The 13,894-nt window shown below is 30.7% G+C and overlaps 2 protein-coding genes across 4 annotated transcripts; one reads left to right on the forward strand and one right to left on the reverse strand.

Annotated features, from left to right (window-relative positions):
* Positions 1 to 822: 822 nt before the first annotated feature.
* On the reverse strand, positions 823 to 7,143 carry LOC133794483 (heterogeneous nuclear ribonucleoprotein 1). Of its 3 annotated transcripts, none has more exons than XM_062231722.1 (6): positions 4,117 to 4,331; positions 3,930 to 3,970; positions 3,458 to 3,582; positions 3,272 to 3,347; positions 3,016 to 3,182; positions 823 to 1,483 (listed from the first exon to the last, which is right to left on the reverse strand). In XM_062231722.1, the coding sequence occupies exons 1-6, from the start codon at positions 4,203 to 4,205 to the stop codon at positions 1,145 to 1,147; spliced, it is 837 nt and encodes a 278-aa protein (XP_062087706.1). In that variant the 5' UTR covers positions 4,206 to 4,331; the 3' UTR covers positions 823 to 1,144. The 3 variants fall into 3 exon arrangements, with proteins under 3 accessions (XP_062087706.1, XP_062087705.1, XP_062087704.1); XM_062231721.1 differs by having other exon boundaries at positions 3,458 to 3,624; XM_062231720.1 differs by lacking the exon at positions 823 to 1,483 and adding exons at positions 5,708 to 6,190; positions 6,643 to 7,143 and having other exon boundaries at positions 2,859 to 3,347; positions 3,458 to 3,619; positions 4,117 to 4,332.
* A 3,236-nt stretch (positions 7,144 to 10,379) lies between these two features.
* LOC133794485 (protein MAIN-LIKE 2-like) lies at positions 10,380 to 13,791 on the forward strand. The gene is made up of 6 exons (XM_062231725.1): positions 10,380 to 10,730; positions 11,542 to 11,636; positions 11,743 to 12,381; positions 12,510 to 12,674; positions 12,763 to 13,176; positions 13,266 to 13,791. Exons 2-6 carry the CDS (start codon positions 11,547 to 11,549, stop codon positions 13,467 to 13,469), a joined length of 1,512 nt encoding a protein of 503 aa, XP_062087709.1. The 5' UTR covers positions 10,380 to 10,730; positions 11,542 to 11,546; the 3' UTR covers positions 13,470 to 13,791.
* The last annotated feature ends 103 nt before the right edge of the window (positions 13,792 to 13,894 follow it).

Here is a 13,894-nt window from a genome sequence, read left to right on the forward strand (position 1 = left end):
CTGCAACGGTATGAAGTGATGTGGTTGTTAAAAAAAGAATAAATTTTCAATATAACCAAGTTCAAATCAAATTCAAGTAACTTAACAAACATCATAGCACACTCAGTAAATTTTTAAAATAAAAACAAACAAACACCCAATTCAAAATAAAGAAAAAAAATTCATAATTAATCAATAAGGAACTAGTACAACAATAAAACAACTCTCCAAGTCTAGATCACTCCAATTTTTTTTTTCTAAGATCATCTACAAACAAATAAAAAAAAGATTAAAAAAAAATCTTTACTTCAAACGTACAAACAAAAAAAAATGTTAAAAATTATGATACATTTCTAATCAATAAATGTTGTAATTTATGAAACCTTTGTGTGATTAATGTATTAATCCTGAAGCAATAAAATGTATTTTATTAAGTTTTTTATGTTATTAATAATATCGAATTATAGATAAATTCTTAGTAATACATATGTAGTGTGGTGCAAATATTGTGGTTTTTGAAAAGTCATTCCACTTATCCTAACCTATTTTCCTTTCTTTTCAATTTTTTTTAATTCAACAAATCTCTTCAAAAATAATAATAATTAATGTATAGAATTTCTAATTTAACTAAATCAACTAGTTCAAAAGAAAGGCTTCGAATTATATTTTCATAAAAATTAACAGAGACTTATCTTTATGTGTAGTCACAAATCAAAATTAAATCATGCTCAAGAGAGTGTAACTAATAGCAGATGAAAAAAAAATACTTTTGTATGTATATTATAGAAAGAATAATGATAGGTGAACACAAAATATGCATTAAAATATTAGACAGCAAAAAAATTGACTAATGTTTTAGTAGGTATTTTGTGCACACATATCATTATAGTCATGATAGAAATCAAGTTACAGAAATGAGTAAATTGAAGAGTTATTACATGAATTTTACTTCCTGCCCTACCTTAGTTATTACCTTAGAACATGCAGCAAATGAATTCCTTATATAAAAAAATAAAAACAATAAAAAAATTTCTTTAGTTTATTTTCCTCCTATTTAGTTGGTAATTTGTTTTACTTCTTGGAAGGTATGTACAGTTGTAAATCACTCTTGGTCACTTATTAGGATCATATTTCCCAGCCGTAGATCATACGAGGTTGGTCATATTCAATAGGAACTTCGAGGATTACCACATGCGTTTCCAGAGATATTGCAGCAGCCATAAGCAGAAGTGCCACCACAACTACAGTACACGCCATAATAAGCACCACCAAGACCAACACAGTCGTGCATCATAGGTGGATATGGTAGATATGTTCCATATCCAATTCCAAATAAGTATCCTCCATAGCCACTTATACCAGCATAATTTCTAAAGTTACTGTAAGCGTCATAAGTATAGACTTGTTGTGGCATTTCACTGCTGTACTGATACTGACCACCAGCAAAATCATTGTTGCTGTACTTATTGCCACCCATTTTGGGTTCAACTCTTTTTACCTCCACCTATGAAAAAAGTAAACTGTAATTCAATTTTTTCTTCATAGCAGTTACCTTCTTATAAATAATATTAGGGATTATACTATTTTCTTCTCTGCTAAGTACCAGCTAATTTTTCTCTCCTTTAATACATACCAAAATATTAATAAATTTGACAACAAGATAATACAAAAAACATACCCTTCACATAATATTTATTGATTAGTTTTCAATGTTGTCAAAATATCTATATTTTAATAATGTAAAATATTTAAGAAAAACAAATTTTAATCATAATTTTCTAAAAAAATAAAATATAAATTTGAGAATAAAAAATATTCAAATCGTTTTAATTAATATTAAACCTAAATTTAAGACACAATAATTTTTATTGATTTTTTCTTAATAAAATAATAATAATTTTTTTAGTTTATTAAAATTATTTAAATATTTTTTATTATTAAATATACATTTTAATCTTTATCAAATTAGAATTAAAATTTGTTTTAAAATATGCTGAAAATAAATTTGTTTGAAAGGGTATGTTTTCGCATTGATTTGTCAAATACACGATAATATTTTGATGTTTATTAAAAGGAAATTTGTGGCAATAATACTTATGTAGTTGCGGTAATAATATCTACTGTTACTTACTGGAGTTGCGTTCCTTGTCATGTAGGTCCAGCCCTGCGTGTGGTTTTGGCTCTGGGAAAGGGAGTGCATCTAGGTTCTAGGGGGTCGGAGGAGCTTGGCGGGTTGAACGGTCGAGGAGAGATGGGAATCGGGGGTCGGGGGAGTTGAGGTTGAAGTTGAGAACTTTAGGGTATGATTGGTTGGCGATTAGAAAACTGTACTTTTGAAAAGTGGGATTCTGAAATGAAAATCTGAATTTCGTGACTAAAAACATGTTTCTGAAAATGTGATTGGTTCAATGTTAGTAAACTGTTTTTTAGTTTTAAAAAACTGAATCTGTAATTTGTATTAAATTTGAAAATATAACAGAAACTGAATATGTGAGATTTTAGAAAATAATTTCACAAAACCGAGAAAATTCTCGTTTTCAATTTTCCTTAACAAATTTTGGATACAGATTTAAATTTGATTTTCAAAAATAAACTATCAATCACTAATTATAATGGGTCCAACTAATTTTAAGTATTTAAAAACATAAAATTGGATCCCAATAGGATACCAATCAGACCCTTATTTTTTACGTTTTTTTTTTAAAAAAAAATAATTTTTATAGTTTTTTTTCAATTAATTTATTTTTCATATATTTAACTATTTCTAGCCAATCAGAAATTAATACATAAACCTCAAAGTCATACTTTAACGAGACATAATGCAGGGATTAACTAGTGCACAAATGAGTTACAAAATTTTTACATAAAAAAGTACAACAAATACAAGTACATAGATATTATTGCTTATTGCTGCAAATGTACTTTTATTAAATAAGAGTAGCTTAAATTAGTATTAAAACATCCCTTTTTTTTAAAAAAACAAATATTAAAACAAACAATAAGTAATAAAGTATATATCTCATAACATTATTATACCTTTTTTCCTCCAATTTCTTGCATTTTACCCTTCGATAAGATTTGTTGAACAGCATCTTCATTCTCAAAGGTAACGAACCCAAAACATCTAGATCGCCCACTCTTATGATCGGGTATGATCCGACTGTCAACGACACCATACTCAGAAAAATAGCCCCCCAATTCATCTGCAGTATGTTACTATGGTGAAAAAGAAGGAGAAGCTACTAATCACAAAGCATAAACACAAAGAAGCTAAGGATCAACAACACAGCACCACTGGTTAAAAGCTGCGGTAATCCACCAACAAAAATCTGGTTGTTGCCAGCCGGTAATGCCCTTTTGACATCCACCTGATGATATAGAAGTACTTTCGTTACCAACAGAGTGGAAAGAGATAACTAAAGCTGGTGACCAGGATCAACAAGTGAATGAAAATTCCAGAATAGACATTGTTTATTACCTTTCTATCATTGATGACATGGTCTTCTTGTTCAAGAACCTTGTCAGCATCAGCTGGATTAGCAAATGTCACAAACCCAAAACCCCTAGGCTTCCTAGAGTGCTTGTTGGGTATTATGACAGCGTCTGTTATAATTCCAAACCGGCGAAAGTATTCAGTAAACTGGGCTGAAAAACAAATCACCATCAAATCGATAGGAATGAAATCGAAATAATGTTCTTCAATATTTTGGTCACAGAATCTATATTTAAAAGCAACTAAATCTTTTATAGGGTTGGACAGAGTGGAGTTTGAATTTTTCAGTTTTTCTTTCTTTCTTTTCTAACAACAATGTTGAAAATTTTCGCACATCTCATTCAAATGGTAACCTCAAATAATTCAAGATATACAAACATGTCCTAAGGAAAAAACTGGGCATTACTTCCAATATAATCACGAACAAGGAATAAATACATAAATCTAAACCAATTACCTTCGCTTGTTCTCAAAGAAACGCCTCCAACGAAAAGTTTTCTGCAACATAACCAAAAAAATAAACCAATACTATTAATTAACAAACAAAAAAAGGGAACCTTGTTCTGCACTTAAAAGCTGGCACCCTTTTATTTTGAAAGCTAGATCTTCAACAATAAAAATTCATAAAACCCTTACTGACTGACCCTGAAGCCGAAAAATTGGAGCCAGTTGAAAGCTCCACAGTGCGTGCACCATCTTCGCACTGATCAAGTTCAGAACCCATTGAAGACATCGGAGCTTTTCAACTCAGCTTTTTCAAATCACAAAGAGGTTAGTTGCTTCTCTTTGAAGAGATATTAAAGCTTTAATAACATGGCTCACCGAGGCTGAAATTTCCCACGGGCTTCTTCTACCATCCCCTGGCCAAGCATTGGGGTTGAGAGCGAGTGACAAAGAAATTTACATCCAAATCTTATGGATATTTTTTGTATAATTGTATTTTGAAAAAATAACTAAATAAATTCATGCATATGTGGAAATATGAAGATTTCTTCCACGTTTTTCCCCGCGTATGGCATATGAAACAATCCAAAGATTTTCCTAAATTATAATGTTGATTAAATTCCTCACCTAATCACAACGTTTTCTTACACTGAAAACAAAAAACTACTTTCCTCCTACTTTACTATGAAGTTCCGAATCCCAACCTAGAAAATTCCTTCTTATAGTGAAACCATGATAATAATAATAATAATAAATTGCTTCTCAAATAAATTTATGTAAGCTATTTCTTTCCTCAAATACAAAGTTGTAAATCAATAATATCTTCATTCTTCAAAAAAAAAAAATCTATCATATCTTTATGTCTAAGCTAAAATATTGTAATTGACAAAACATGTTAATTTTACATTTTAAGTCATGAGAATAACAATGCTAAAAATACTTGCACAGAACACTTTATGTAAATAATCATTTTTTGCTAGCTAAAATTTGATTAAAGTTTAAAATCCTAATTCCCCCAAATATGATATTGGAAATTCTTACACAATTATTGTGAATATATCTCGAAATTATAAGCTATGGTTATAGGTTTGATTATAACAACCTTTTCTGAAGACAATAAAATGAGGCGGTGCTTGGTTTAATAAAACTATTATTCCTAAATTTTATTTGACAAATTACATATAATTAATCATTCTTACGAAATAGCTATTCCTAAATTTTACGAAATAAGATTAAAAGTGAAAAAGTATTTTGTAAAATAATTCCATTCAATTTCATCTACTAAAGGAACTTAATAATTTTAATGCATACATTAAATGTTACCAACATATGAACTGAATTTATTAAGTCATTCTAATTCTATTTTGTTTTGTAGTTTGTACAAATAATAAAAATTAAGTTTTAGCTCGTTAATATTCTTTGGGACATAATTCTGTATCTGGATACTACAAGTACAACCTATAATAATTGTGAATTGCTACAAGGCACAATTCGGTATCAGATTTTATAATTATATTTTAAATTGAAATATGTGGAAGTGATGCCAACTTACACCATTCAAGTCAAGTGTTGGTTGGGTACCACTGATCCTTACCATTACTCATAATAACTAAAAAGAAGTAAAGAAAGATAATATATTCAAGACACGACAAAGGAGTCGGTAAACAGAAGATAAGTTGAAATGACGAGGTAAACACCAGGCAAAAGAGCACCGCAAAAAACATACATTACATCATAAAAAGACACCGAGTAAAAGTAAAATACTCTTCAATATATATATCCATTACTCACCACCATCCTATTCTTCGTCATCGTCAAATTCTTCCTCTTCTTCGTCGTTTCCGCTTGTTTCTTCTTCTTGGTCCAATTCATCATCACCAGCAATAAACCCTCCAAGTGTTTCATCATCGTCGTCATCTCTGTCAATCTTCTTCAATCGAGACTTTTCACTGCCTTGAGTGTCCTTGTGAGGTGATTTGTCACGATCCTTCGATCTTGTAGAGTATTTTGGCCTATTATTAACTTTTCCCACATTGGAAACAACCATGTCATTATCATCTTCAGTCTCACCCGTCCAATCATCATCCTCATTTTCTTCCTTCTTTTTCCTCTTCTTCCCCACTCTCTTTTTCTTTTTGTTCTCAAAGTCATCATCATCATCGTCACCACTATCATTCCTGTCTTCCTCAATAAACCAGTCCCAGTTCTTCACATCACGGATCATGTGCTTGGGATAGAGGTCAAACTCATGCCCCATCACAACAAAACCAAACTCTGCACATTCCAAGAAGAATTTAAAATCATCACCACAAGGAACTTGTATGGAATTAACCATTAAAAAAGGAGCTTATCTAAAGCTTCGAGGAAAGACAAAGCTTATGCAAATACTTCAAAATTTCATTTCCTCAGTTTCTAATCAATTACCAACCGATGCTTTATAGCAGTCGAAACATAACTCGCATCCATACCACACATGCAAAATTTAACTCTTTCGTCATCATTTCATTGAAGAAAGAAAGGGAAAAAAAAAAGTCAAAAGAACAACGATTTTAGATTATCCAGTATCAGAATTTCGATGATTGTTGATTTGGCATAGAAAACAAGTTTGAAAGCAGTTCACAAAATGTCACTAACACAAATTATACCACAAATCGTTCAAGGTTTGAATTTTTTTTTTTGGCTTAGCAATCACTATGGCTTTAAGCAATATAGTTTAGAGGCCAAACCTTTAACAGGATCAATGCCTGAAACATCAAAACTCTCAAATTTCGACCCGCTTCCCAAACTCTCCATCAATTCACTCTCACCCTCCAAAACCCTCTTCTTCTCTCCATCTTCAACCCGAATTTTTCTCAGTTTGAACCAAATGGGTCCCTTCCCAGACACGCAGAACCAATCCCCTGCGGCCAACTCGCCCTTCTCCGACCTTCTGAAAACCCTAACTTCCTCATCTTCCTCGCTCCAAACCCAAACAGGGTTCCTCCCCAGCACCTCAAACCAAACCCTAGGCTCCGAACGGGTTGACTCCGGTTTAACTTCGAGAGCGACGTGACGACGAGAGACTGTTCGGTCGTCCGTACTGAACCCAAAACCTCTCCCAAACACGGTCTTGTGGTCATTCTCAAGGGCAACTTTGGTTCCATCTTGGCCTTCGATCTCCATGGAAGTGGAAGAATTTACCCCCAAAAGAAAAATAATTATGATTTATTACTTTATTTTATTTTTTTACAACAACAGAACAATATGGATAGCACGTGATGAGCACGTGTGGATAAATGGGAGATTTTCAGAGGAAGAGAAGAAAACAAACGACAAAACGCCAACCTTTTATCGCTTCTCGTGACAGAGCATTGGTGGTCGTAATTGCTTCAACATTCAATTTTGCATTCCATTCATGTCCTTTCGCGCTCACTCTCCAAATCAATTTTTTTTTAATATATTAAAAAAAAAGGGTGTTATTGTATACAAAAAAAAAAAAAGTGTTATTATCATCCATAATTTCTAAATGCGACTCACAACAATGACAAGGTAACAGAATCAGAGGATAGCTAAGTAAATTTTTTATTGTATTCTACTCTTTTTAATTCTTACATGATACACGAATATTATTCAATTTTTATATTTTAATATTTTTTAAATTATTAGTATAATCCATATATCATTTAATGATTTAAGATAATACAAAAAATTATTATATAGAGTGTATTTAGCATTTCTCATAAAATTTATATTTCATCAAAAAAAAATTAATTGTGCAACTCTGAGACGCTAGAGCATTTACAACAGCCGTGTCACTTTTTAAGATTGCCAAAACTTTTTAAATCTTAATATTTTAGTATTCTCTTTTATTTCGTTGCTAATTTTTGACAATATCTGTGTGTCAATACAAATGACCAGATTCAGACTATTTATAAACCTGGTCACAAGAATATCTTCCCCCAATTTAGGGAAGTTACAATCATGCATTCTCAACAACTTTTCCGTGTGGTTAATACGTCATCAAGCTTAAACATTCCTTCAATGCGCCTTCGAGATGACTCGTAGCCTCGAGATCATCTTTCCAGTTGTCACCTCATCTTCACTCACAAAGTCTGTCGAGCTCATCCTTCTGAAAAGGTTAATGCCCATGAGCCTGCAACTCATGCTTGAACATTGATGACGTGACTATGACATTTCATGATAATTGCCCGCAAATATAATGTAGAAATTCATTTATTTTGGACCTATACTTTTAGTAGCTTACATTTCGAGATTGTTTACTTAATCTCTAAATTTGAATGTAACACAATTTATTATGGGGACCCACAAATAACTATGACACCTCCTCTAGCATCAGCACTAAAGATGCTCTTAGGTGGACGAGCAACCTCATTCATCAAATGTATGAATAGGCAACTTTATTTTATTTTTATAAAATATTATATTTGTGTTATATAAATTAGCGTAAGGAAACATTATCCTAATTATAAATTTGTAGCAATACTAATAGAAAATGATCGGCCAGTTTTTTTTTATATATATATTAAAAAAATTATAAATAATGACCTTAATAACATATTTTCTTTCAACTCAAACATACATTAATTCACAAACACATCCCAATATAATAATCATTTTGTCAAAACTAAAATCACAGACAAATAACATTGAAACTAAAATATTAAAAAAAATTATAGCATTGAATTTGAAGATTTTAAATTATGAACATACTGTAAAACCTAAACATGAGCAAATTATTTTATTAACTATGAAAATTGTCCTAAGTTACTCTATGTTATATTGTTATGTACTTAATTTAATTTATTTTTTTTGGTTGTGAGTTGAAGATATTTTTTTTTCTACCATCATAATACAATGTGGGTTAGAATTTCAATTTTTTTTCAAACTGTTTTATTCGTAATTTACAGCACATATTAAATTAAACATTTTGTATTGTATTAATTAAAATGTCATCTTATTATAACATTTTGATATTTATATATTTGAAATAGTTTATACATTTCAATAATATATCATAAGTCTTTAATTAATTTGATTTTTTTAAATATATATTTTTTACTCCTAAATAAAAATTGAAAGTGAATGAGCGATATATAAAATCATAGCAAATATACCAAAATAAGTAAGTAGTTATCTAAGGATATTTGAATAAATATTTTTGTAATAGAAAGATAAAAAAATATGAACCAGATCAATAACATATTTGGAAAGAAAATAAACATTGAGCAACACAAATAAAATGATCTTATGAACCGAACCTAGCATTAATACTTTAATTTTTTATTTTCATTTTTTTTAGTAAATTTTTTTATTTTCATTTAATTATTGCTCAAAGGAAATTAATAATTAATATAATATTACTTCCTGCAACACTAACTAACCAACTCATTTCTTTCTTTAGTGATTATTAAATACGTTATCAAGATTTCTCAAATCCACAAATCATAAAAACATATTTCATTGTTTGTTTATATGAACAGAACAAAACATAAGTTTGAGACTCAAATTTTATTAAAATAAATAAAAAACTTGTGACAAAACTATTGAAAAAAATATGTATTATACATAAATTATCGTTTAATAGTTAGATTTAATATTTTTTTAATTGTTTTTAATACTTGTTTGAAGTCGTTTAAATAAGTTAGATAAATTCAAAAAAAAAAAATTAATAAGTCATAATAATTTTCTAATCATATATTTTAAAATTTTATTAATTATTTATTATATATTTAATCCTAAAAAAATGTAGTAATTTTTTAAATATATATATAATATGATAATATTTTAGATCATAAACTATCATATTTAAGATATAAAACATTCATTATATTATTCAAATACACCTTAATAATTGAAGAATAAAGTTTTTTATTATTGATAAAAGATAAATATTATTCTAATTTCACACAATCATACTATTTATATACACACTATATTTATATATATAATATTTATTGTTATTCGATATATATATCTAGGTCAAATAAAAAAATATTATATTTTTTTATGTATAAATAATAATTTTTTAATAAAATTTAAGATTATGCATTATATATTATTATTATAATGATATTTTATAATATTTAAATTTATATTAATATAATTTATTACTATATATTCATATCATAATAATATTTTATATAGCATTTGAATTTAAATTTATATTAATATAATTATTAAATATTTAGTCTTTCATTAAATATTTTATAATATTTAAATTTATATTAATATAATTAATAAATATTTATTTTTAAGTAGTTTTAAATATAAATTCGGTTAAATATTTAAAATATTCCTTTAAAATTAATAAATCGCCTGTAAAATAAAAAGTTAAATATACATTTTTTTTATATATAAATATTTTTTCCATCAAATTTTTAATTGGCACAAAATAATTTACTCCTAAAATAAATTATAATAGAATAGAATGTGAACTCGTTGATGCAAGCAAAGCAAGAGTTCAGCGAATTGGATAAAATCCAAAAAAAAAATTCCCTAAAAAAAACCAAAAATTTATGAATTGAAACTCGAGCGCAAAAAAATTACACTTATTTATTTATATTTAATAAATATTACTCCCTCGACTCAAATCGACGGGAAGGAAACTTAAAAAATCTGCATTTATCTTCTTCTCTTACTCTTTTCAATTTCATCGTCGGCTGAACCCAAAGAATCTGCTTGCTTCGTCCGGCAAATCTATTGTTTCTATTTTAAATTCACGAAAGAAAAAACCCTAAATTATCTCTCGGCCACCGCTCCACTTGGCCCCTCCGGCCAATCCACCTCGCCGTCCTTTACCCTTCATCGCCGTCAGGTATCTTATTTTACTTACTCTTTATTTTTCATTTCTATTTTTGTTTTGACTAGACATTTTAGGAATGCAGTGCTGAGCTTAGATTCACGTTAGTGAAATTGAAATCCGGGGTACCATTTTCTCTATAACAGATATGAAGTCAAAATTTTGGTAGAGTTGATTACCCAAATGAATCATAAAGATTATATCTTTTTGTTTTTAAATCACAATTTATGAATTATTTTGCTTTTTGTTTCTGGGAAGGATTTTTTTTTCTTTACACATACATGTGTGTGGAGATTTGTAATTGTAAAGACCCATCCTTACATGTCTATTAAAACAATTTTGACAAAATACAGTGAGGCGCATCTCCCCGCTAGATCCTTAACAGCTCCGGCCTTGAACTCTAGGGGCTATTTTAGATATTGGATACATATTTCAACTTCTGATTTAAAACAGTTGGGAATGGAAAAAATATTTAAAGTTAGTGACTTTAGGTATTTGCGTAATCATATGTTTCTGGTGATGAGATTCATTATTATATTGAATGACTGTATGAGTGTCCAGTTGTATGGTTTGAGAATTCAGGTCGTCGAAATATGTTTGAGATCCCTAAAGTATGTTCCTTAATCTAGTTGTGTCTTGAGCTTAGCTTATCATGGCTCACTATGTCAATTACCAAGATTTTATTTACTTTCCCTCCACGGCTGTCATTTATTACTGGATCAGAGATTTTACAACTAGTAACTTGACATAAAGGAAGAAAACAAAAAGTACAGTAACCAATGAATCTAATGTTGATGTTTGCCCCTTCCATTGTACTTTTCATCAGCTTAAATGACAACTATTGCGGATCCAGGACCAACTGATAAATCTGTGCTCTATGATCAAGATAGTCATGTTTCTTCAGCAGTTTGGGATGGGCAGGTTGGATAGAAGTTAAAGTTTGCTTTTACCCTTTATTTCTTTATTAAAAAAATAAAAAATACCGCATGTTTCTATTTGTGGTTTAAACTGATTACTACATTTGAAGGAGCGAGGCGTGCTTAGATGTCATGAGCACACTTCAATGCTGGAACAATGGAAACTCACCCCTCAACAAATTGAGTTGGTTGAGAAGACTGGATTTGGGTACCTTAGAGTGATTCCCTCGTTTTCTCTTGATAATTCACTCATCTCAGCCCTTGTTGAGAGGTGGAGAAGAGAAACAAATACATTTCACTTTCCTGTTGGGGAGATGACTATAACTCTTGAAGATGTAGGCCTGATTCTTGGGTTGGCAATTGATGGAAAACCTGTTATTGGTGCTTCATCAAACACACCCAGCTCAGTTTGTGAATCTCTTCTAGGGAAAGCACCAGAGGACCTGAATGGTGGAATGTTGAAGCTAACTTGGTTGAAAGAGTCCTTTTCTAAATGTCCTGAGGATGCATCCCCTGAAGTGATTGAGCGTTATACACGGGCTTATCTTCTGTATCTTGTTGGCAGCACAGTATTTTCCACAACAACTGGGAACAAAGTCTCTATCATGTATCTTCCGTTGTTTGAAAATTTTGAAGAAGCAGGAAAATATGCATGGGGAGCAGCAGCATTAGCATTCCTGTACAGAACTCTTGGCAATGCTTCTCTCAAATCTCAAGGCACCATTAGCGGTTCTTTGACTTTAGTTCAGGTAACTAAGTTAACTATTATATTTTTTTCCCTTCATTTGCATGAGATGGGTTCTGCAGTTTGTTGTAAATGTTAGAAGGCCATAAAATATATACCTTCTTTGTAACGATTTTATATTGTTCTCTTTAGTGTTGGAGTTACTATCACCTTAATCTTGGCCGACCAAAGATCAATGAAGATACAAGTGGTAGATTTCCATTTGCACTTAGGTGGAAAGGAAGACAAAGTGGATCAAGATCAACATCCAATATAGTTGCCTATCGCAAGGCCTTAGATTCTCTTGCACCTTGTGATGTACGTGAAGAGATGACCCACTTAACTATATATGGATTTTATTTGTTCAGGATTTTACCAAAATTTGAATCGTTGATAACAAATGCAGGTTCAGTGGCTTCCCTACAAAGATTTAGATTTTTCGGTAGTCCCAGAACATATAAAGGATAATTTAGACCTGAGAAGATCAAAGACTATGCTGATATGCTTTGACAAAGCAGAAAAACATATGCCAGATCGCTGTTTAAGGCAATTTGGTTTGCCACAATCAATCCCAGAGAAAGTCAAGCGTTGGGAGAAAAAAATTAGGACCCCAGGTCCTGGAAAAGATTTGACAAATGATGTAGAATCTGAAGCCAAAGTTAAATTGCAAGCAGAGTTAAAGGAGTGGTTGGAACGTAAACTTCTCATTGTGGAAAGTGGTGATGATGTGGATGAAAGCGAGTACATGCAGTGGTATGAAAAAATTACCCGAAGATTTTTAGGAAGACCTGAATCACTAGAATCTGAATTTCAGAGAACTGTGAGTTGACACAAAATTATGCCCTTTGAATTTTAGTAGTCATTTATTTACTGGGATATACTTGGATGTTATTCAACTATTTTTTACAGGTTGCTGCCATGAAGGAAATTGCTAGCATAGCAGAGTCAGTGTCAATTGATCGGATGGATTCTCGAGATAAGAAGTTGCTTAACGAGATTAAGAGCTCGGTGCATAACTGTTTGACAGAGATTGTTGGAGAAGCACGAAAGGGTAGACGCAAGAGTGCTGCCAAACGTAAAAGGTCAGATGATTCCAACAGTAGAGAGGACTAACAATGGAGTAAATGAAAATATCCGAATGCTTCATCATGTTAATCTGTTATAGTGAATGTTAGCATTTTATTTTGTATGGCAAACACGCTCAAGTTGTAGGATCATGATCTTTAATTAGAGATCATCCTCCCTAGATTGTGATATTGTAGGCTTTACTTCGAATTAGTGATTGTATGAATGGAAACTTATTTAGTGGACCCGTCAGTGTAACACAACCTTTCTGAACAATAAATCACTAAGATAAAAGGTTGTAGAATGTACAAGAAAGAACAATCACGCCTCTGAACAAGTTATTGTAGTAATTGGTTGTCTATTTTGGCGATACTGTGTCATTTCTACAATTAATTTGCTCAATTGGTTGCGTACCATCATCATTAATTACATGGCATGACTTAAGACGGCAGGACGTAATTCACATGCTGATT

This window comes from Humulus lupulus, chromosome 8 (genome assembly GCF_963169125.1).
Source record: "Humulus lupulus chromosome 8, drHumLupu1.1, whole genome shotgun sequence".
Classification (NCBI taxonomy): domain Eukaryota; kingdom Viridiplantae; phylum Streptophyta; class Magnoliopsida; order Rosales; family Cannabaceae; genus Humulus; species Humulus lupulus.

Coding starts and splice junctions, on each gene's coding strand:
- LOC133794483 (XM_062231720.1), bottom strand. CDS start 7,078: ATGGAGATCGAAGGCCAAGATGGAACCAAAGTTGCCCTTGAGAATGAC. Junction 6,191..6,642: donor AGGCATTGATCCTGTTAAAG/GTTTGGCCTCTA, acceptor TGGAATGTGCAG/AGTTTGGTTTTGTTGTGATG.
- LOC133794485 (XM_062231725.1), top strand. CDS start 11,547: ATGACAACTATTGCGGATCCAGGACCAACTGATAAATCTGTGCTCTAT. Junction 11,637..11,742: donor CAGCAGTTTGGGATGGGCAG/GTTGGATAGAAG, acceptor CTACATTTGAAG/GAGCGAGGCGTGCTTAGATG. Junction 12,382..12,509: donor GTTCTTTGACTTTAGTTCAG/GTAACTAAGTTA, acceptor TGTTCTCTTTAG/TGTTGGAGTTACTATCACCT.